Raw genomic sequence first — 24,772 nt, 5'->3', positions numbered from 1 at the left:
AAGTCAGAGATGTTTGTCCAGATCCAAGACTACAGACCATCAGCTGTTACGTCCTGCTGCTGCTGTGCTGCACCTTTTCAACATGTCCTGCCTTTCTGCTCACCTAGGAGGTGGGGCAAATGATCTTAATTAGCACCTGCCATGTATTTAAGACTGAGAAGGCCTCACCGAGGCAGGAAGGGAGCAGAGCTGCATGCTGGGTAGCACTTTTATTTTACTTTGAGTTGTGCTGGTTTGTTTTGTTCTCTTGTACCTTCTTTGCCCTCTGCAGTCTTACACTGCTGGGTTTTGTTATTTTAGTTCGGGTTGGACCTTAGTAGTCTTCGTTTATGGGCTTTGTTTGTTTGTTTGTTTGTTTTCTTTAGGTAGATTTTGGTCAGGCAGCCTTTAGCCCGGAGCTGCTGACTCCGACGGTCGACATCGCCGTCATCTGCTTGAGCAAAACAGATAAATGTTCCATATGTTTGTTTCTGTGGATTTTTGTATTTCTTCCATGAGGAACATCACATTACATCAGCATGTTTACCACATAAGTCCTCACATCTCCACAACTGGACAGGAGCAGTGAGAAGAACAACATTCTTACTTTATTTCTGCCCCTATATCTCCTCCCAAAGAAACAAAAAGACGATCCTGGATGGCCTCCTGTTCACACATAGGGCTGGTATCGCCTTTGATTTCCTACTTTTACTTCATCAATAGATAGTTTGACGTCCTGTTTTTTCTTAGTAAAAACCATAAACGTATTAATTTGCATATTCCACAAAAACGTATTAAACCAATATTTAAGTTTAACCATTCCAATTTGAATATCCAATGATTTTTTTCCTGGACAAAACATATTGGTGTCATCAACAAAAAGAAAAAGTTTCAATACATTTGAGACTTCACCAATGTCATTAATTTATAAAAGAAAAACAACAGGACCCAATGTTGACCCTTGTGGGATTCCACTTTCAATATTCATGCATTTTGAGGAATGATTACAAACTGTACATATTGTTGCCTTTTATGCAAATAGCTGGTTAACCAGTTAAGAGACACTTCTCTGACAGATGGAACTTTGAAATTTAAAAGGAATGATCAACTATTCTAGATCTTTTCAGGCCTTATTTAGAAAAACTTCATAATTTTGATCTTTAATTGTTAATGGTGTGAAGATGATAAGAGTTTTTACTCACATATGGCACAAAAACAAGAAGAAAAACTGTTTTTTGTTGTTTTTTTGACGTAAAAGTTTTACCATGGATCCTCCGTATGACTGTTTGCCAACAACTGAGGCTAAATTGAGTTTCATGTTAAAAACTGAAAAATATTGATTTGTTTTAAACCAAGTCTGCCTTTTTTCTTTTACTTAAAAAATAAAAATATCTGTACTTTAACATAAAAGTTTAGAAAAAACTAAAGGATGGATTCCCATTGGTAGAAACTAAAGAATCCAATGAGATTTTAGATAAATATTTGTTTATACTTTAAATTCCAGCATAACTGCAGTTTATTATCCTCACATTTAAAGGCGGTTTATACATCAGAGATTTGTTGCTATGGGAAAGGAAACGCTTCAAAATGTGACTTAACCTGACGACATCATCCAGAATTTTATGCATGCATTACAATGTTATGCATATTTCGCCATTTCAAATGATTATAAAACACAAGGATGGAGCAAACTGGATCCAGAAAATGATTGTTTCCGTGTCGCAGGATTTCAGAGATAAAGCTGTTATTATTGTTTTCTAAATACAAGAGGTAGACTGAACGGCATTCTGACTGTCTTAAACATTTTAACAAACCTTAACTTCAGCTATATTTAATGTACATAAGGTACAGGTGGTGAATCATTTCAAAATTAACTTTTTTTAAATATTATATATTGTGTGTTGAGGCTTTTAAAATACAAAACAAACCTTACACCTTCACAAACGTATCTTTATGGAAGGAAAAAACGTTTGGATATTAGAAAACTTCAAGTTTAATTTATAAACTGTATATATACTCACATATATATATATATAAACAGAATCTCACAGATCTTTTATATAACCTAAAATAAAATTCCAAACCATTGAAATACTAGAGACAATCTTGTCATCATGTTTGAAAGAGTAATCTCCACTCAGACGTTTATGGTAGTTTAACTACCATAAACTAGGAAAGCAATACGAATGATATGATGGACAATCGCGTTCAAGTATGAACTTGGCATTAGGATGTCACATAAGTGGATTTTTATTTTCTTTTGTTACAAAAACTTGCTTAAAAACCTGCAAACAAAGCACCAAAGTTCTAGTCATTAAAATGATTTTTTCCCATATTTTCATATTATGATTTTTTTTTCTAGCGTAAAATCGTTCCCAGTGATTTTAGCCAAATTCAAAAGGGCTTCTTTTGGTTTTGTAGACATTTTATGCACAGCGGCTGTAAATCATTATTATTTCGACTCACGGAACTCGTTACTGAGAGTTCTGTTTGTGCGCTAACACGCATGCTTACAGCCTCAAGCTAACATTAGCGACGCAGAAATTACTATGAGCAATACTGGATCAATCGACTCGTACAGTTCTGAGCCAGAGTCACATTCACTACAGTTCGAGTGTCGAACGCTCATCATGTCTTAGCGTGAACAGGTCAGTGGCTGGATCATTAGTCTGATCTTTTTCAAGCATCTGGTTTTCTGATCCAACGGGATTTGAATTAAGAAATACTCAGAAAGGCAGTTTTAACTCTAAATTCTTTTTCGTAGGTCCTTATTATGAGAACAATGTTACAAAAACAGATTAAAAACACACATTGGTTCATTTTTTAAAAGTAGGGATCATTTTTAGCTAAAATAATTGTTGTGAGCCTGTTTTGATGCAGATCTGCTGCTGCTTCCTGACTGGAGGTTTCAGCAGCGATCCGAATGCAGCCGCTCAGACCTCCTGCTCCGTTATCTGGGAATGAAAACATCTCTGGTTTTAATCGGAGAACAACGGCGTTCTTCTGCTCTCGGGAAAGCATGAAGGCTGCTGATTGGCTGTAATTGGTTCCTCTGGGTTTTTTCTAGCCGGCGTCATCAGAACCGCGTATGTCGAGGAATGTGCTTTTATTTAGGTGTGCTTGTGCCCTCAGAGCGTTGTGAGTCTGTTTTGTGAACATCAGTGTTTGTGTAGCTTTAGATCACAGCTATAGGAAGAGAAGAAGTTTTTTGAAGCTTTATTTCAAAGTTTAAGGTGGAATTCCACTAGTTAAGGTGGGTTAAGATGTGAGGACGTTGATGTTGAAGATAGCGGCGGTTCTTCTGAGGGCCGAACTCGTTTGAACTTGCGATCCCACACCACGGTGTTGAAATGGAGGCGCTGCAGCTGCGACGCCGTCCCCGCAGGACCGCTGCAGCTGCAGGAGTGTGGCTCTGTCAACATGTTGGTTTGCACAAGTTTGGATGTGCAAAGCTCGGGTCGCTGCAATGCAACCTGTGTTTGAAGGAGGAGAGAGGAGTGGCGGTTTGTGCTGGAGCCAAACACAATAGCAGTAAATAATTTCCCAGTTTCACTTCAGCTGCGGCTGAGAAGGCTGCAGACTTTGATTGGTGGCCACGCCTCAATGGGGGTGGGGTTGTTTTTCTGCGTGATTCTGATCAGACTCACAAACACGAATCAACAGATTGTTCTGGAAATGAAAAACAAAAACCAACAAAGTGACTTTAACTTGAAAGTGAAATGTGGAAGTGATGAAGACTTTGATAAACCTGTGGGAACGGAGCAAACCCAAACTCTGTTCAGGGGAATTTCAGCTCAGAAAATTGAGCAAAAAGGAGTCTGGAGTGAAGTTTATGAGAGTAAAATCTGTAATCATCTGTGATGGTGAGTGATCCTTCAGTCTGTAAAATGACGACCAAACAAACAAACCAAAACATGAGTACAGTGGGAGCAGAGGAACATTTAAAAGTTGGATGTTTTTTGTGATTTTGAGAGGACATTATTTTACTTTTATTATTAGGTTGAGCCAAAGAAACAGCAGATCTGGACTCTCTTTTCTTCCACTTGTGTGGTGGATCCGTTTGTTTTCCTCTAAACATCTGCGGCTGTAATGAAGGTCAACAGCAGAAGATCGGTGTCACGGCGACGGCGTGCTCCCCTCCTCTCTATTGTCCTTACCTTGTTTTAAGCGATTCGATTCACAGTTTTAAAGTCACGATTTCAATGTTTTTCAGATTTCTTTTTTCTCAACACAATGAATCAAAGGTATTTTAAAGCATGAAAATTCTACCTTTTGAGGTTTTAAATGCATTTTCCTGTTCACTCCTCACTATAAATGAACCTCAAAGTGGTATTTTGATCCATTCATGCATTTAAGAGTAATCCTCTAAAAACCTGCAGCTCCTCCCATACCCACGAAAACGAGCGGCTGGAAACGTGCTAACGTAAGATCGATGCCAACAGCTCTCTACAGGAAGAGTCTGTGCTGGAAGCTCCGCCCCCAGACTACAACGAAAGCGCACCCACCTTCTCCGCGGAGCTGTGGTGCCGATGTAGTCATCCCCCGCACCAGGGACCGCTCTCTGACCCATCTTTCCAGATGGTCTCGCTTCGTTTCCAACTGGACTGAACTTCTGTTCGCGCTGAGATTCCTCTGAATACGAAACGAACCGAGAGCAAAACAACTGAACCAAAACGGCCATCGTACCCGACAGTCACGTGATGTTAACACGTTAGAAATGAGGCGGTCAGGCTGCTGCCGTGACGTCATCTTAAAGCTCAATTGTGGTTTCAACAGAATTCTCTTAAAAACAATTCCAAAAACATGATGAGACATGGAAACTCATTCAAATGTGTTCAGATTAATTCATGCTCAATAAAACAACTTTTAACGTGATCCACAACAATCTACACGTCACAAACACTCATTAGCGTGTGTAGCCGTAGCGTCTCCAGTAACCGTCATGCAGGATTCCTCCGCGATACCAAAGCTGCAGTAAAAAGTGTTGAATCTGGCCTTCATACAGAAGATCAAAATCCATCAACAAAATAAAAATCTGAATAAGTGAAAAATCCTGACAAGTATTTTCAGACCGCAGCGAATCCATTTCTCTTCTGTTTTGACCCGCCCCCTTAACTGCTGGCCAATGACTGAAGAGATCTTTAGTCATGTGGTTTTGCTTACATAGTTTGGTCACGCTGAGGATTCTCGGGGAGGCGGGCTTAAGGATGATGTCATGAAATGGGCGGGATCGACGAGGAGTGAAAGGCGGAGCCTCAGAGATCAAGTCGTTTTACTTCCGTATATTAAAACGGTTCATAAAAATGACAAATATTTCATGAATAATTTGTTGGTTTTTTTTACCCCTCACATCAAACTATTTTCCTGCTAACCGAAAGGATTCATTACAAATAAACAATTATACTTAATACTGAAATGATCACACATCCTTACTCGTCTCCATGTGACGCAACAATCGGCGCTCGCTCAGACCGTTCACGCTGAGACAAAAACACAGCGGGCTGAAGAGAGTTCATAAAAAAAGAGCACGGCTCCCGGAAGGAAGTCAAAAGGGAAACGGTTGTGAATCTGCGGCGTCACGGTAGATTTCTCAAAGTTGCGATGAAAATATAAAGTTACAGCAAATCTCGACTTGCTTGATTTGTGTTAATAGTTATGATCACAACATTGCTAAATCCTGAAAGGACTGACTTTTGTGATAATCTTCAATCCGAAGGAGATGTGGGAATTCCTCTAAGGGGAGCGCAGCTGAAGAGCCGCTTCACACAGGGGCGCCTGCATGAAGAAATATCATCAGTCTGCATTTCTAAATTTAGCCACGCGCCCTGACGAACCAATTCTCTAATTCTCTGCATCGATGACCATGTTGACGAGTTTGAACCATTTTTTTACATTACATCTTTACTTGTTTACATTTCATATCACCTTTTAAAATGAAGCATCATTTCTAAAAACCTGAGGGAAAGCGAGCGGCTGACGTCAGAGTTTGGATTGGACCGGAGCTGATTAAAAACAGTCATTTCTATCCTCCGGTTCTGCGCCGCATGTCTGACCACAGACTGGATCAGAGCGGGGCTGGAAGGAGTCCACGGCTGCTGGAGCTGCCAATCTCTCCTGGTTTGTAATCCAGGCGGGATCAGGGACTCCACTGTTATCTGGAGAGCATAACTGACTTCCAGCTGAACGGTTCTGGTTTACTCGTTGGTGTGAGAGTTTGTGCAGCTTTTCTGCTCCCTGTCAGGCGTTGGAGTCTTTTGTGAAACACTAAACTGCTCGTGAACGTCCAAGAGAAGGAAAAGACTGAAATGCTTCTCCATTCTGCACTTCTACAGTCTGCTTAGCTTCAAAAGTAGCAAACACTCGTGCACGCTCGCATGGAGCACCGACACGCACTCAAGTCTCACCCATAAATGTTCCTTTTCCTAAATATTTCAGCACAGATTTATTATTTAATGGCTGGAATCTGATTCTGTCTCACAGATGAAGAACAAAAGTAAAAATAAAAAAGTAAAGGACCAGAAGATGCAGGATGAAATGTGGGTGGGTACTCGGCTCCGGAGGTTGCATCCGTGCGCAGACATGCCTGCTGATAGCGTGTGAATTCTCACATGTGGGTAGGAAGTGTGCCAGCGGCTGAACAGATAAACGGGGAAGACAAACAGACGGAATAAGAACTCCCAGATGTTTGTCTGATCCACGCTCGCTGCCTCCAAATCCTCTCCTGGTTTTTACGTGACTGATGGAAGTCACTTCCTACTGTCGGAGCCGTCTTTAGTTCGACAGAAAACTCTGTAAATAACTTTGTTTTGTGTAAATACTCTCCCGTGTTTTGTATGCTAACCACTCGACTGAGAGTTTCCATCCAGTTCAGCCTCTTTTTACAGGAGCGTTATCTGGAATTAAGGTTTTATTCTGCAGATACAGCAAGTTTTTTTAAGTTTATGACGAAGAAAAGTGGATGCAGGACGCTCTCGTTGGACTTTTATTGCTGTTTTTTTTATTTTTTACTGTGACATAGATTTCTTTTTTGTGTGTTGGTTTCACATTTTGTTTCCTTTTGGTTTTTTCTGTTTCTTGTATGGAGTTTCTACCTTCATTTATGGGAGCAGAAAGCAGGTCTGTGCACAAAGAACGTTACAAATTTACTGATTTAATAAAGATAATTCATAAATCAGACAAAATAATATCTTTGCACATTTAGGGATGTATATATTTTTAATAAAATGACACAGAATTAGTCTTCAGAGGACGATTTTGGGGTCAAATCATATACTTAAAATTTATTTTGAAGAAATGCTAAAAAAAAATGGATAAATAAATATAAAATAAAAAGTTTTACTAATTAAAAAATGATGTTTATCTGTGGCAGCTCCTGGTTTGTTATTTTGATTTTTTATTCTTTGCTTTCAGGCTTTAATTGACAGTTTCAATTCATAACTTTTGTTTTTGGAGTCTATCTTACTTTTCTACTTGAGGGCGGGGCTTTGAGCTCATTGGCTGCTGGGATATGATTGACATTGTGTGATTGAGGTGAATCAGTTGTTGGCGCTGCCTGTGTCATCCTTACTGGGGCTACCAGAGGTGATTATTGTAATAGTCGATTAATTGGGTCACCGTGGTTTAAAAAAAGACTAATCATCTAGTAAAATAGTCGTCAACTATTTTACTTGACTAATTGACTAGTTGTGGCAGCCCTAATCCATACTCTGTTGTGGCGTCATTGACTGTATGAGAGAACTGGACAGAGTGCCCCCTCCCCCCTGGCATTCCAAACAGGAAGTTCCTGCTGGCTCAGATGAACCATTCCAGTTCTTAATTTTTTTGTGATATGTTTTCTGTAGTTCAAGTTATTCTAGTTCTAAACGGACCAATCAGAGAACTCAATGAAAGTATGTGGCCTTTCTTCAAAGCATTTGATTGGCAGGTTTAGTCCAGCCCTCTTAAAAGTGGAAGGGGTGTGTCCTTCCAACAGGCTCACTCCTGATTAGTGAGAGTGGTTGTCATAGAAACGTTGACCCAGATCGATTTAAACCAATCACTGCTTACTGATGACGTCCGGCTCCAACGTGGCCACGTCTGTATCGCGAAAAAATGGCGTCTAAATTTACTTAATTTAATTGGAGGCAGAATTAAACAATTTTCTTTGGTTGATGGCATACTCTCCGTCCAGTTCTCAGATACAGTCATGAGTTCAATTGGCAGGTGGAAAATTCTAAATTGAAATGTAAAAATTGACCCAAAAAGATAATTGAAAACACAAAACAGCAGCTTTTGCAAACGAGATCTTTTTTTTTTTTTATTTAGTAAAATTGCAATCACACATGCCAAAATGCCACTGCGACAATTGGCACGAGGACGCAGAAGTTTAAAGAAAAAGTTACAATTTTACAAAGAACAGATTATTTTTTTGACATCAGTCAGTGGCCAATCGGGCACATTTGGAGGTCGCCCGGTGGCAGTCCAGTGACAGGAAGGGAGCAGCACAATGATGGACTGATAGGAGGGTCTTCAAGTTCCCAAAAATCATCAGATGATCGACCAATTCAGACTGCCACCCTCCTGCCCCTGTGCTGCCATCCCACTGCCACCAACCGATTGTTAGAAATAGTTAACAACGATTTCCCGGCGATGATGAGAAGTCAATTTGGCTAAAAATGAGTGAATTTGTGTGTTCAAATCTGAGTTGTGAATGACCAGTGGTGCAGAATGGCCCATTTTTGATATACCCCAGGACAGGGGTCTGCAACCTTCAACAGTTAAAGAACAATTCTGGAGGATTTCTTACTGACGACATCCCAGCAGGAGCCACCAAGTCTAAGTTCACCCTTTAGAAAAAGAAAATCCTTATTTGTATTTGTGGTGTTGCTACTATCATAATAAAAACAAATATTTTTGTTTTTCAAGCATCAAGAAAGCAGAAACATAAAGAGAAAATGGCCTTTTTTGAAACATGAATTAGTTTCTAATTCTTTAGAGGTCTACATGACTTTCTTTCAAAATAAAAGACATCCGACACCACATAAAATGTCGTAGTAGGTTGTTAAAAGTCAGTAGTGATGAAAAATAAACACACCCAAAACCGTTTGCTAATATAGATAGCATATAGTGACCCTTATCGTGTTTTTCCTAATTAAAATCCTTGATTTTTTATTCTAAAAAAGAAAGTGCACCTTCTGTTCTGTTGTGGATTCTGTTCTGGTGTGGATTCTGTTCTGGTGTGGATTCTGGTTGTTTGAAGTGATCGACTTCTACCTGAAATTCTGTAGCCAAACTGCTTGAGGGATTGTTGGGGCATTATGGGTAATGTAGTCAGGTTACTGGTGGAGCCATACATACTGTTCATCAATTATTTGCGAAAGTGTTGATGAAAGTTTGACTTTTATTTATTTATTGCTTAATAAATTTTGTCTAAAAATACGTGACCTTTTAAAATAAAAAAGATTGTTTTTTTTCTTTAACCAGAGAGCTGTAATGGAGGTTAAAGAGCCCCATGTGGCAATGGCGGTTCTTCACATGACCATAGCATAAAAATCTCATGATGTAATCTTTAAACTGTTTTCCAAATGTAATTGATTTCTTTTTATAAGATTCTTAATTCCCTTCAATCTGATCTTAGTTTGACCCCGTAGAACTCCCTCTCCGCTGATGAGAAGCCTCGGGAATGTTCCGTCGTCTTCACGCCGCTCTCTTCAGCTAACAGTTAAAAGCGTCACAACTCGACTGGCCGGCTAGTTAGTCCTCCAGCCAGTAGGGGCGCTCTGTTAAAAAAGCCAGGGGCTTGAGAATGCGGTCCTGAGAACGTTGTTGAGTCTCCGGGCCTGCAGGTTTATACTACTGGCTCCAGTTATATAAACCTGCAGGCCTGGAGACCCAACAACGCTCTCAGGACCGCATTCTCAGGACCCAGATCTTTTTGAGACAGCGCCCCTACTGGCTGGAGGACTAATAGCATCCTTTGGACGATTTTAGGAATCGTTTTTTGAGACAGCGCCTCCTTCCTGCTGGGTGCCATTTATCTTTTTTTTTTTTTTAATAAATGCTACTAATGTTGGTTTTGACTGAATATTTCTAATGATTTTCTTACTGTTGAACTATACATTTATTTTTAACCGTTTTGGCACCAGGGTTTTTCAGTGGAAATCTAATTCAGTACATATAGATTCTTAAAACATTTGGCTAGAGAATCCAAACTGATTTTTCTTTATTATTTTGTCTAACTGCTGATAGAGTTGAGTCTGGTATTTTCCAACCACCTAAAACTTATCAGAAGTTGAGACTATTGGGATCTTAATACAAATTTGTCTTTACATTTTGTTTTATTCTGTTGCACTAATTTAACACATTCTCAATGAGAAACGCATGTATTTCACAATTAAATAAAAACGAAATATAATAAATTGAAAAGTGCCTGGGTCCTGAGAATGCGGTCCTGAGAACGTTGTTGAGTCTCCGGGCCTGCAGGTTTATACTACTGGCTCGCAGACGCAGCGACATGCAGCTCTGCACGCAGACAGGTGATGCTGAGGCCAGCGGGTCTCACCTTTGACCCGTGATGCGATACTCCAAAAGAGGCTTCATCCACAGACGCTCCCCCTCCCTCCCCCACAGATAATCGTTCTTAATTCTCCGCTGGTCGCTGCCAGCTTGTCCAAATTGTGATTGACTGCCATCTCACATGGAGAGTCCAGGAGATGCTCCTCTCCCTCCTCCTCCTCACGGTAGATTAACCCGATCGTTGTCAGGTTTCCGACCGCCGCCGAGGTCTCTCAGGCTCATGGCCGCTCCGCTCGGGGAACATATGAAAATTCAGGAGGCATGGGGCTGTTTTTAGGTCTGTGTGACGCACTGCGAACAGTCTGCGCTTCCATCTGCTCAAACACAGTTTGAAACACAGACGACAAATGTTTGCTGAATCTTCGTCTCTGTTTGCGGCGCAGTCTTCCTCTCTGGCTCCTATGAACGCTCCTCACATCTCAAACAGAACCTCTGCTGGTTCTGCTGACAGAAAGAGCAGCTGCAGGAAACCTCCGGCTGGATTCGTTTCTGCTCCTTCTCTGCTCATAAAAGACTTTCTGAAGGTGCAGCTCCATAACTCACAGATGAAGGACTTATTTAGTTTTGTTCGGAGGATAGAAACCTCTCATCGGAGGTTCTGAATTTCTGCTTTTGTCTAGTTCTGGTTTTGTTCTGCTGATGTAACCCGCCTCCCTGGAATAAATGTCCTTCTCAAAACACGTTAAAAAGAGAGAAAAAAGGATTTTTTTCATATTAGTCTCAGTAAGACTTCTTAAAATAAACTGTAATCTGCTCTTTTAAGACAAAACCTAAAATTAGTTATGAACACTAATATTTATGTATTTACATTTATACAACATAATGCAAAAACAGGTATAAAAATACATTTAAAAAGGAGCAGGAAGAGATAAAAAAATCAGTATGGGCTTACAGTATATTAGAGCTTCTATCTACTTTAAAACACTCGAAATATACTAAAAATACACTTAAAATACTTTTTTCATAACACACTCATTTTATTATCAGGGATTGACTATTTCTAAAGAAGTGTCAGATATTTTGGTTCAGTAAGTGGAAATACTGTTTTAAAATATTTTTGTTTTGATACAAAAAAAAAAAAAATCTTCAAAGTAGATACATACTGTATATCTATTTTTGCCCAAATATTTAAATTTTAAAGCACATCAGTCTAACTTTGTTTCGAGAACATGATTATTGTTCTCTTGAAATTTTAAAATAAATTAGTCCTCAAAAATGTTAATTTGTTAAGTAAATCCAATAAAATGTTCTGGTTTTGAAATAAAATCTACGTTTCCATTGTCTTTGAAATTGATCAAATTGGATTTGTGATGATAATTTTGCCAAATGAAAACACAACAATTTAGAAAAATGACGCATTATTGGAAAAAACAGTTTCTGAGTTTGGAGGAGGTGTTTTTATCTAAATTGATATTTTTTGCAAAACTGCAATGGAGACGAGTTAAATGAGTCACATGACCAACCTGAACATTCTTACTCCCAGCTTGTCATAAACAGTACAGATTTGTCCATTATTTGATGTTTTGGGTGTCCCCAACTCGTCATTTTTTGCCGTGCTGGTTGTTGTCATTAAATCAAGGGTCCTTAACCCTCGGGACGTGGTTCTGGACGCGGTAACACACTGGTACTGGGTTAAGGTACCAGTACTGGGTAAGGGTGGGGGTACTGGTCCATGTCCTGAGGGTTGGAGACCCCTGAATAGCCTTGGGCTTCCTTGAAAAAGATGTTTTTAATCTCACCCTAGTTTAATAAAGATTGAAAAAAAATTAGCATGTGCATTTTTTGGTGTTGAGCAATCTCACCCCCCTTTCCTGTCACCCATAACTAAGAAGTCTCTCTTTACCTGCTCTCCCACTAGCTTACAGCCCTCTCACCTCCAACCTAGAATAAGCGGTGCAACAAAAATACCAGCAATATCAGACGTACAGTTCAGATCAGGAGTGTCAAACTCAATCGCACAAAATCCAAAACACACCTCAGGTCGCGGGTCGAACAGGATAAACATTTATTGAACACTCTGAAACCAAATTTGTAAAACTTTAAAACCCTAACTTGTTAACATATTATGAACTAGATATATTAGATTACCTACAATAATGCTAGTGTGAATGCTGGAAGCTGAATTTGGCCACTAAAGATGCTGAAATTGATGGCTAAAACCGTTAAAGCTGATAGTTGACATCACTGAAGCTAGTAGCAAAAAAAAACGCTGAAGCTAAAATAATAGCTAAATGCCAAATCAGCCTAAAAAACAAAAAGCAAAACAAAAAAACTTAGGTTAGCCAAAACAGCTAGCATGTAGCTGAAATATTAGCTAAACTCCAAAACAGCCTAAAAACGGAAAAAACATACATTTACCAAAATACCTAGCAAAAAAAAAAAAAAAAAAAACTTTCATACAAAAATAAAAAAGCTGGAATATTATTCTAGAATAAATCAACTTAAACCTTAAATAACTTTCAATATTTTACTCTACATAAAAATATGTTTTGTCAAAATTTTACAAGTAAGAAATAAGTGCAAGATAACATCGGGTCATTAATAACAATAAAATAAAATGATCTGGAGGGCCGGATCCGGCCCCCGGGCCTTGACTTTGACACATGTGGTTTAGATCCAGATTTCAGCTCAGACGAGGAAAACAAAGACGTTCATGGATCTGTCTGCAGGTGGATGCATCAGAATGGAGCGGACTGAGGAGTTTGTGGTCACAAAAGTTGTCGGCTCCAAGCTGTGTGTCTGCTCGTGATTCACAATGATTTAAAATGAAGAAAACCTCAGAAACGCCATTTTATGCTAAATTTTCTTTATATAAGTCCTCCATCATCAGAAAATTGCCACAAGAACACGTTAAAAAAACAAAGATTTGGTCTTCAAACCAGACGCAAGTACGTGGTGGGATTTGGTCTCGCGGCGGCCTCTGTGCGCCCGTGTGGCGGCAGATGGTGGGAGCAGCATTAGGACGGGCCAGTCGGGACACCCGTCTGTCTTCATGGCTCCCGCCATCTCCTCGTCCTTCCCCCTCCACCCGCCTCTGTCAGGCGGATGAATGGCCGCGTCACCGCCGCGCCGCTCTTTCATCATCCGTCTCTCCTGCTTTCATTCCTCCGAGAGTGTCAGGGCGCCGGATCCCTCCATCAGTCAGACGGGCATCAATCTCTCCATCATCACCTCCTGATGTGTATTTACTGTATTTGTTTGTTTGTGTTGCCCTCTTCTCCCCTCCTGTTGATCAAGGTCAGTGGGCTTGCCCCCCCACCCCCACCCTCGTGGTTTGCGCCCATCCAGCCGTCGACTCGTCCCCTCCCCTTCTCAGTTTTGCTCGGGCTCAGCTCTGCGGATTAATTACTGGGGAACCCGCCGCGCCTCTGACCTCCGCCATCGGACTAATTGAAATCTAATTGAATTGTGCTTGTCTAGACTAATGAAGCCTCGCCACTGACACTGCCAATCTCCTGGTCTTAGCCGCAAGCCGATAGCCACCCAGCCGCAGCTTACCGAGCGTTAAGCAACAGGCAGCCATGTTACCAAATCAGGTTAAAGTAAGCTTGATGGGAACAAACATGTTGGGACTGATGATGATTAACCAGCTTTAATTAACTTTGATCGGGAGAGGAATACTTTTGGATTGAGGATAAAATGGACAAAAACGAGAGAAAGAAGCGAACTGTAGCTGGAATCCACGGAGAGGAAACCAGAGAGCGGGTTTCATCGTCAGTCTGCTGTCGTCTGGAGAGTGAACTCTCCTCCTGAAGAAGCTTCGTTCCTCAACGACAACAAGAATCTGATTACCTCTCAGCTGCTGTTTGTTATGGAAATGATTACAACCGGCTTTGGTTTCCAGCTGAATGATGACACTTGTCCCCGATGCTTATCAGCTCCACATCGACGCCAGCTCTGATTGAACAACAACCCCCCCACATCACACTGAAACGAGAGTGCTGCTCCTGGGGTCACATGTGGGAGGTCCTCTAAACAAACGTCAAGCTTTCTGATTGGATGTTGTGGTTGCTGGTTCTGCTCATCTCCAAGTTTGGTTGGTTGTTGGAGGATTCAGAGATTCCTCATGCCTCTACAAAATCATCCATCCATCCATCTATCTGTCCGTCCATCCATTCCTTTGCTCATCCATCCATCCGTCTATCCATCCATCTGTCCATTCATCCATTCATCCATTCATCCATTCATCCATCCATCCATCCATCCATCCATCCATCCATCCATTCATTCATTCATACATTCATCCATCCATCCATTCATACATTCATCCATTCGCCCCCACATCCATCCTTTTGCACATTTGTCGATCTGTCCATCCATCCATCCATCCATCCAACCTTCCATCCATTTTTAGAACCTGCTGAATCTCCTTCAGAGTCACGGGTTGCTGGAGCCTATCCCATGTTGGGCTGAGGCGGGGTTCCCCCTGAGCAGGTCGCCCGTCTCATCCAGGGCTACACTTCTACCCACACTCATGTGCACACCTAGGGACAATTTAGAGATCCCATCAGCCTATGAAGTCTGTTTTTGAGAGGCTGAAGACGAGATGAAGTCGTCAGTCGAAAGTGTAAATTCACATACTCTAATCCAGGGTCTGCAGCCTGCAGATCCACTTGTGGCTCTTTTTCCTCTCCATATTGGCTCTTTGACCAAAGAGAAAATAAAATAATAGAATCATTTGTATTTAGATTGACTAACTTTATGAATTTAGACTGAGGTACACCTCAAACATAACAAATATTTTTACATTTCTGCTGATTTGAAGAGGTCTTGTTGGCTCTACGCTTCCTCCAGAATAAACAGATTTCAAATACTAAACAAGAATTTGGGTAAAAATGATTATCTTTTATGATTTTAAAGCACATAGTATCTTATGTTGTCCAGAGCTGCACTGTTATGATCCGGTTTGGCACAAGGCGTCTTTTATTTTGAAAGGAAATCCTATGAACTTCTATCAAATGTAAAAATTAATATCACATTTTGAAAAAGTTCCATTTTCTCTTAATATTTCTGTTTTTATTCATGCCAGAAAGGAAATATGAAGAAACATATTTTTTACACTGAATCCCGTTCCTGACACTACCACAGAAAAACTTTTATTAACGAGAAAAACTGTAACTGTTCATGTCGACGGGTAAAATAAAGTTCTTTTTGATCGATACTGAGGTACTTCTGGGTCTGGATGTTGATGTCTGCAGCCAGCTCCTCTTCACATTCTGGAACTGTGGGACGAGGCGGAATTCCCAGAGAAAAAAACAGACTTAAAGAATCCAGCTGGGATTCGAATCCGGGCTTTTTCACCGTGAGGCGAGAGTGCTAACCACTACACCACCATGCAGCCTTTACAAATCTGCTTTATTTCTAAAGAATCAAAGTTGTTTCACAGCAATACCTACAAAAATGTATGAATATTTTATGTTTTAGGATTCAGTTTAATCCAGATCACTCAAAAATGACCAGGTTTTTCAAAATAAAAGTCTGTAAAAGTGACTGACAGATTTCATCAGTTTTTGGTGTATTTTACTAAACAGACTGAACTGTTGGGAGCAGAACAAGTGATGAGGTCTAAAAGGATAAGAAAGAGAACACGCTAGAGACTGCAGCACAAATGGGGGAATGAAAATGGACAAAAAAACATCTAAGAAGACAAGAAAAGAAAGGAGGAAGAAAAAGTTAAAAACACTGGAACATCTGCAGAAAACTGACAGAAAACTGAGGAATCATTTAGTCATTTTTGGAGTTTCAGATGATCAATCTGCTCATTTTAACTCTTCGTAATTGTAATAGTATTAGATTAACAGGTGCCTCTAATGTTTTAGTTTATGGTCTATTATGTCTTGTATACATGTGTTAATATGACAGAATAAATAAAACAGCGAGTTAAACTCACCTGAGGAAGAGAACGACGGAGGATGAGGGGAAAGAAAAGGACGTGGAGAACCGCAGGACTTTAACTCATTCACACTCTGAGAGGATCCAGAACAGGACAGAGAACTATAAAAAAAGTCTGCGATCTCCTTTGAGAACCGACAACCTTTTCCTCATCCTCTCCTCCCGTCCCTGAAGAGGACAAGCGTCAACAATGGCCTCGCTCCTCCGACTTCATGGCGAGTAGAGAGGAGGTGGGCTGCTGTCAAAAGCTCTTTAGACGGACACTGAGGCCTGCTGGCGGCGGGGAACTCCAGGGAGCTGCTGGTTTTGTCGTTCCTTCTTTAGAGACGGAGCCTTGATTCCACATAACTTATTCATTTGATGTTGCCTCTTTTTTTGGCTCTTTGTGGGCTGGAATACATTAGCAACTTGGCAGAGGAGAGAGGATGCTAATGTGGAAGAGAGGAGGATGAAAGGAGGGATGGAGGGAAGGAAGCAGAGTCATTAAAGGAGGAGAGACTTTATGGTGTGTGGGAAGGAGGAGTGACCTTCCTCTTCACTGTCGTCCCGGCGTTTTTATCCCCGAGCTCGCTTCAGCGGCACGCTCGGCGCGTGCAGACGCCACGCGTCAGGAACTGCAGTTCACCTGTCGTTCTCCTTTACCTGTGCAGGTCCCCCTGCAGCCCGGCCAGTCGTTCAAGTTCACAGTCCTGGAAACGCTGGACCGCATTAAGGAGGAGTTCCAGTTCCTCCAGGCTCAGTATCACAGGTATGTATCACACAGAGCCGCTTTTATTCTGAAAGGTACATTCCTTACAATATCAGCTGAAGATAAAAAAAACACTCTGATCATCTTTTAATCTATGTTCAGTGTTCCCAGTCGTCTTTTAATTCTGATTTAGCCAAAATCAAAAAAATCTGTGGTATTTTTAGGTCATAGTTTCTGCAGAGCGGCAGGAGTTCATTAGAAATTCACCTCTGAGATGTGGGCGGGACTATTGCCCGGAGCAAGCCCACCCTTATTTCCCATAATCCATCTGTCCACACACACTCCCACTAGCTTACAGCCCCTCACACCTCCAAGCTAGCATTAGCAATGCAACAACAATGGGAACAATATTGCAGTTATCCAGTCGGATAACTTTGATCCAGATTCCAGTTCAGACGAGGAAAACAAAGACGTTTGTGGATCTATTTGTCTGTAAGTGGATGATCAGAATGGGGCGGAGCTAGGAGCTTGTGGCCCCGCCCACAGTATTTTTTTACATTCACAAATACGACCTTTTTCAAACTGAATTTTTTATCTTTTTTATTTTTTATTCAAATTTCACACCAATTTGATTATAGAAATGGTCAGAAATACAAATTTAGCTTAATTTTCTTTACATATATCAGGAATAGACAAGCTACGACCGGATGCGGCCCGTTAAACTATTTAATTTGGTCTCCCAAACTGGAATGAATTATACTTCTAATCCTTAATGTTTTGTGTTTTCCTTGTAATTCCAGTGTGTCCACATAGATGGCGCAATATAAATATATTGACTTTTGTTTAGAAAGTGATTCTGTTATGCGTAATAATGTGCTGTTGGATTATCTGTTGTTTTTCTGACGTTCATGGGTGTTTTTTTTTGAGTCAAACAGTCATTTTTCTCCGCATTTTCAGCTTTTTTCTAACTTTACCTACTCTATATCCCTGAAGGACATCAACCAATCCGTGCACTAAAATCAGAATCATAGTTTTGAAATAAAAACTAAAAAAATATGTTCTGTGTTAACTAAATTCAATCAAAACTGAAGCATTTATTTGTCCAGATTCTGTCTTATTTCTCTTTTGATGTGGATTATTAAAACACTCCACGGATCTGCTCCTGATCTGGTCCTTTGTCAGATTTTAGAAGTCTGTAACAAAAATTATGTCAAATCAAACTTTATTTGGAAATAATTTAAAAACAGTTTTCCTTTACAATAAATATTTATATATGTTTTGGGACAAAAACTGCTTTAACCCTTTAATACCTGAGGCATTCCCAGGGAAATCTTTCCTTTTCTTTTTTTTTTCTTCTTTATTTCAGGATAAAGAGAAAAAATAGAAAAAGAATAAATAAATAAATAAAAACCCCAAGTTTTTTTTTCGTATTTTTTCTTTCATTTTTTCCTCTTTTTTCAGAAAAAAGGAGGAAAAAAGAAAAACAAAATCTTTGTCATAATATAACTTTTCAATTGTTGACACGATCAACATAATTCAGTAGATTTTAAAGGAGAAAAGCGGCTCGTCGAGCCGCTTTTCTCCTTTAAAATCTACTGAATTATGTTGATTATGTTACGATTGAAAAGTTCCAGTAAATAAAGGAACATCAACACTGCAGCTCTGGTTTTAAAGGGCTAACTTAGTTTTTAATAAAAGAATTCATGCTTTTATTTTGAAACTTTTCCTTTTACATCCCCACTTATGTGAAAACTCTTTTTCATAACCAAATAATGCATGTTTTGATTGGAAAATTGAAAAAAAAAGTTTAAATAAAATGAAAATGAACTTAAAATAAAAATATTAATATTTTGACAGTGATATTCAGCCGTAATCTGAAAACTTTAACACTATATCTGATATTTACTTCTTGTCAAACTTAATTTAAATCCATTATTTCACATAATTTAACATTTAACCCTCAAAAAGTAAATTTTTGTAAAATGTTTAAGATACTAAATGATCAAAACTCTCTCTAGTAAAGGACAAATAAAAAAACATTTAACCTCATATTTTACTTTTTTAAATATGTTATTGGGAAAACAAATGTTTAATTATTGAAACAATAAAGAAATTTCACAACCGAATGTCCAAACATTTGAGAGGTCCCACTACAGAGTCTTCTATCTCCTCTTCTCCTGACCGTCCTCAGCCTGCTGGGATTGCTCCGCTCCAATGACATTGCTGCAGAATTTCAAATATTTATGACTGTCAGTGAATATTTGGTCTCCGTTCTGTAAAACCCGGTAATCCAAGATGACGACGTTGTTTCTGCAAAAATCTCTATAATTTGTTTGAGCGTTAAAGAGTCTCGAGATGCAGACGGCGGTCCGGGTTCCAACATGGCTGACGTGTTTATAATTCAGGGCCTGTAGCTGGAGGTCACCGGGGGTCACGCTATCATGTGGCCGACCCGGAGTGAGCTCAGGAGGACACTGCAGGTTCAACGCTTCAGCTTTAAAGGATCTCAAGGATGCAAGGAGCCTGTTTTTATATGTCTATGGCGACGCTACAGCTTTAAATGTTGAGTTCATCTCTGAGTAAAAGCTGCAGAAACGTTGTAAACCACATCTTTATTTATTTATTTTTTTAACAAAGTTGTTTTTATTTAGAAAATATTAAGTAGCCTTTATTCTCTTTCTTATTTTTATTTATTTTCCAATCAGGTCATAAATTATTGTCTGAAATTGATTTAATATTCACTTCAACAACTGAGTTTTAGGATAATCTAACGAGAAAAATGTTCTAATTAAGAAAGTTTTTCAAAGGCAAAATTACATTCTTAAAATATGAATTCTTGGAAAGACCTCTGCAGATTTTTATACCTACAATTTTTAAGGTTTTAAGATTAAAAAATGTGTTTTTTTGTTTTTTTTTGCTGAGAATCGCTTGAAATAAAAAAAATCAAATAAATCACAGAATAGATTTTAGATGACTTCCTGCCGTTTAAACCCCCAACTTGATACGTATTTTTTTTATTTAACTCCAATATCTTTCGTAGTTTTTAATTGTTATTTATATATTTGATCTGAAAATACACATTTTTGTTGAATACTGTGTTTATATTATGAACATTTTGTTTGGCGACGCTTTAAATTTCAATAAAGATATTGTGAACCTGAATAAACGAGACGTTTTTCACAGCTAACTGACATTAAATGCCGATTTTTTTGACTCGTGGAGAGGATGCAGCGTCAGACTTTCTCACCTCCGAGTCTCTTGAACTCACAGAGAAATCTCACGAGCTTCTCTCCGTTTGTGTCTCTGCTTTGGTTTCAGCCTGAAGCTGGAGTGTGAGAAGCTGGCCAGCGAGAAGACGGAGATGCAGCGGCACTACATCATGGTGAGTCCCGCCGTGGCGCTTGTTCGTCTGTGTGGAAGCTGTGACCTGATTCCACCTGCTGATACTTTTGAGGAAGAAGCAGTGCCGAACATTCACAGACCAGATAACCTCATTGTAGATGAACCATCATCCGCTCTGGGATCAGTCTCCGTCAGGCGAAGAGGCCGAGAGGAGTTTCATGTGTGACTTCTGTTGTTTCGGGTTTAGAAAACCTGCTCTCACGTGACGTGATGTGGTTTGTTTGTTTCATCTGAATCACTACATTTTTGCTAATCTGCTCTCAGACTGAACTGGCTTTATGGGATTAAATGCACCATAGAGGAGTGAGCACGCTCAGATTGAAGGCTTAGTTTGTAAAAATGTTCACAGTGAGAATGCTTTATCTCTTAATTATTTTATCTTTATGTCTTTTTCCGTACGTTTTTGTCGAGTAAAAACTCACGCCTACTTTTAGCAATTCCTGCAGTCTTCACTGTTGGTACTTTTGGTATTCGTATGTTTTACAGTTTTTAAGATTTTACGCAATTCATGCAAATTTTCCCCGATTGAAAATGAATGGGAACGTTTTTAAATCCTTCAAAAACTTTGTGCACTTCTGAAGCTCATACAACATTGGTATCAAAACGTTCAGCACGTTCAGAAGATAGCTGTTTGTACTTGAGGTATTCATATCTTTTACGGTTTTTAAGATTTTACGCAATTCAAGCAAATTTTTACCCAATTGAAAGTGAACGTGATAATTTTTTAATTCTTCAAAAACTTTGTGTACTTTTCAAAACTATCCAATTTTGGTATCAAAACATTCAGCACATTCAGGATATGTATGCTTGCACTTTTGATATTCATACATTTGACGGATTTAAAAATTGTACACAATTTATGCAATGTTTTTTTTTCCCATTTGAAATGAATGGGAAATTTTTCAGATCTTTTAAAAAATGTATGCAATATTGGTATCAAAACTTTCCACATATTCATGATTGTATTCCATCGTTTACGCATTTTAAAATTTTACTCAATTTTTGCGAATTTTGAATTGTAAATGAATGGGAAATTGTTTCAAATTCCTCAAAAAATTCAACATTTTTGTGCACTTTTAAAATCTATGCAATATTGGTATCAAAATTGTTCAGGACGTTCAGGAAATTCATGCTTGCACTTTTGGTAATCATGTCTTTTACGCATTTTAATATTTTACCCAATTTATTCAACTTTTGTCCCATTGAAAATGAATGGGGAATTTTCAGATCCTTGAAAAACTTTGTGCACTTTTGAAACTTGTGCAATATTGGTTTAAAAAACATTAAGGACGTTCAGGAAATTCATGCTTGTACCTTTGGTATTCATGCATTTTAAAATTTTACACAATTTTTACAAATTTTGCCCCATTGAATTCAAATGGGAATTTGTCCAAATCCTTTTGAAACTTTGTGCACTTTTCAAACCTGTGCATCGTTGGTATCAAAACGTTCAGCACGTTCAGGACATTCATGCGTTTGGTATTTTTAAATGTTACGCATTTTAAAATTTTACACACTTTTTAAAGAAATTCTTCAAAATCTTTGCAATATTGAAACACCAGAATTTTCAGTGTTTGTAATTTCTGTTACTTCTATCTCTTCCTCAAAACGGAAACATTTTTCTGTGTAAAGATGTAGATTTTGCAGTTAAGTCAACTTTTTTAGTTGGAGAGCAAATATTTATTAAAAACCAATTCTAAAAGATCACAAAAACAGAAGAAAATAGAAGTTTAAAATTCCTTTTGTGGACACAAGACTTCATGAAATCATGAGTGGAACCAGTTAGCTTCACTCGAACTGTAAACTGATGACTTGGATGGCTATGAGTTTGGAAAAATAGTTTTTTATTTATTACTATCAGTATTTGTTGCCATCTTGTGTTGATAGATCAGATCTACTGAGATTCTTCTGTCTGACTCCTGCAGCTTGTTTTATCTTGAAATATCTTGTACGTTGTAGTCGGGTGTTTCTTTCTACTATCTTGCCTGAAGGACTCCAGTTTCTTTTTCCCAATGTTCCTCTGATAAAACCGTCTTTATTTCTCCCACATTCGGCTCCTCCATTGTCCGACCTCCATGTGGAGCTCCCGTTCTTGCTCCTGCAGCGTGAGCCGCCGAGCTCGCTGTGTCGGAGCGTCTCTGTGACTAAAGGCTCACATGGATCGTAAGCCTTCGTCTGCGGCTCAAAACCCACACAGAGCGCACCAGAATACGATATGCACCATCTGCTAAGCTGCTCGCATTTCATAAACCTGGGAGAGCAGGCGGGATCAGGGCGGTAAGCTAGATAGACACACAGATGGGTAACCAGAAAGAGGGAGACGCAGACAGACAGGAGACGCAGACAGACAGGAGACGCAGACAGACAGGAGACGCAGACAGACAGGAGACGCAGACAGACAGGAGACGCGGACAGACAGGAGACGCGGACAGACAGGAGACGCAGACAGACAGGAGACGCAGACAGACAGGAGACAGAGACAGACAGGAGACGCAGACAGACAGGAGACGCAGACAGACAGGAGCGCTGGCTTTGAGACGAATGGAAAACAAAGAGGTCAACAGGAAGAAGGCTTCGTCTGATGGGAATGGTGGTGTTAAAAACATCATTTATTTTAATAGAACCTACATAATTAATAACATTGACACTTCAGTTCTTAGAATTAACACTAGAAATACTGACTTAAAGAGTGTTTGTGTCTCATGCTTTTGGTTTCTGTCATGTTTTTTTAATATTAAAGTGTTATTTTTACTTGAAAATCTGCTGCTAGTTTGGTTACATATTTGTTTATTGAGTTTCATAGATTATCTCCTCAGTTTCATCTGCCTAAATCCTGCTAGTCTGTCCTTGTTTTGCATCTGCTAATCCCTCAGAAATGTATTTCATTTCAACCCCATGAAAAGAAGAAAGACTAAAATGACAGAAAGTCTTTCTTAAACCCCTAAAGTGGAAGTTCTCCAGCTGTTCCTTCATCAGAACTGTTTCTGTTCAGCAGAGTTACGTTTACTCTAAAGTGATTATTTCATTCTGTTATCACCAAAACAAAAAGAAAAATGAAAAGATTGAGGTTCCATTGAGGATCCCGGATGTTCACCAAAGAATTTATCAGCCGTTAGCATCTTGAATTCTTGATTTCAAACTGATTTCTATCAAATGTGTTTGTTTTATTCAGCATGTCGATGTTTAAGAGACGCACAGCTGGAGTCGGCCATAATACGGCTTTATTTCTACTATGGTTCACCAAATATTGAAATAAATAAAAATAAAAAATAATTCTTGTTACTAAATGATGTGCACCAAATAGTAACTGAAAAAAAAATTATTCAATTATTAGAAAAAACAAAAGAGCTTTTATCTGGGGTGCAGAACCAGAACCTTTTTTGGTAAAAATTAAAGTAGTAGGAAAAAAAAAAAATAATAATAATTCTGGATAGTAACTGGTGCGCAACAGTTACTATTTGGTGTGCATCAGATACTAACCAGATTTTTTTTTTACTTCAATTTTTTGAAAAACAAGTTCTGGGTAGTTAATTTACTTAATTTTCTTTATGGCATCGATAAGTATTTTTAGAAAAAAAAGACTTCTTTTTTTTTTTTTTACTTGGATTTCTTTTTTATTTATTTTGCTTTAATGTCCCTTTGGGGGCTCCGTACCAAGGCAAAAAGCAGCAGAAAATTCCTTTTTTGGTGTTTTTTTTTTTTTTACTTTTTTGGGTAGTTAAAGGGTTAAGGGTTGGGACTGGGGGGAGGGGTTAAACCACCTAATGGTTCCAGAGCGCGGTTGTGTCTGCAGCTCACCCCTCCCCCAAATACATAGAACAGATTTCACACACGGCGGCGCATGACAACTGATGGGACTTTAACTTTAACATGTTCATGCCTGATGTTTACCTGATCTCAGGTGTCCTGATTTCAGCTGTGGATTCACAGACGAACATCCTCCTCTTCCTCTTCCTCCTCCTCTTCTGCCTCTTCCTCCTCTTCCTCCTCTTCCTCCTCCATGCAACGAGAAGCAGCTTCCCAGCACCGCAGCCTGCACATTATGCAACATTTAATTGAACATTTTGCATATTTGATGTTGTAACCTCTGCAGCGCTGCAGCGCTGGGTGTGTGTGGGGGGGGAGGGGTCATGTTTAAGGTCAGCGGCGGCGTTCCTCCTCATCATGGCAGGAGCTGCAGATGCTGATGACTCTCATGTAGGTTAGCACGGCAGACGTTTAGCACCCTCTGGGCTGGATTGTTTAAACAGGAAATCA

The 24,772-nt window shown here is 39.3% G+C and overlaps 1 protein-coding gene across 6 annotated transcripts in view; it reads left to right on the top strand.

Moving 5' to 3' along the window:
- The window catches only part of tle2b (TLE family member 2, transcriptional corepressor b), a 154,269-nt gene that overhangs the window by 36,448 nt on the left and 93,049 nt on the right, over positions 1–24,772 (top strand). For all 6 annotated transcript variants that reach the window (XM_024278858.2, XM_024278859.2, XM_024278862.2 and 3 more), the window contains 2 exons: positions 17,076–17,173; positions 20,432–20,495. In XM_024278858.2, coding sequence (XP_024134626.1) covers positions 17,076–17,173; positions 20,432–20,495 — 162 coding nt within the window. The remainder of the gene's footprint in view (positions 1–17,075; positions 17,174–20,431; positions 20,496–24,772) is intronic.

The sequence above is a fragment of the Oryzias melastigma genome, linkage group LG4 (assembly GCF_002922805.2).
Source record: "Oryzias melastigma strain HK-1 linkage group LG4, ASM292280v2, whole genome shotgun sequence".
Lineage (NCBI taxonomy): Eukaryota > Metazoa > Chordata > Actinopteri > Beloniformes > Adrianichthyidae > Oryzias > Oryzias melastigma.
The sequence above is the reverse complement of the archived record's forward strand: the minus strand, read 5'-3'. Positions and strand labels throughout refer to the sequence as shown.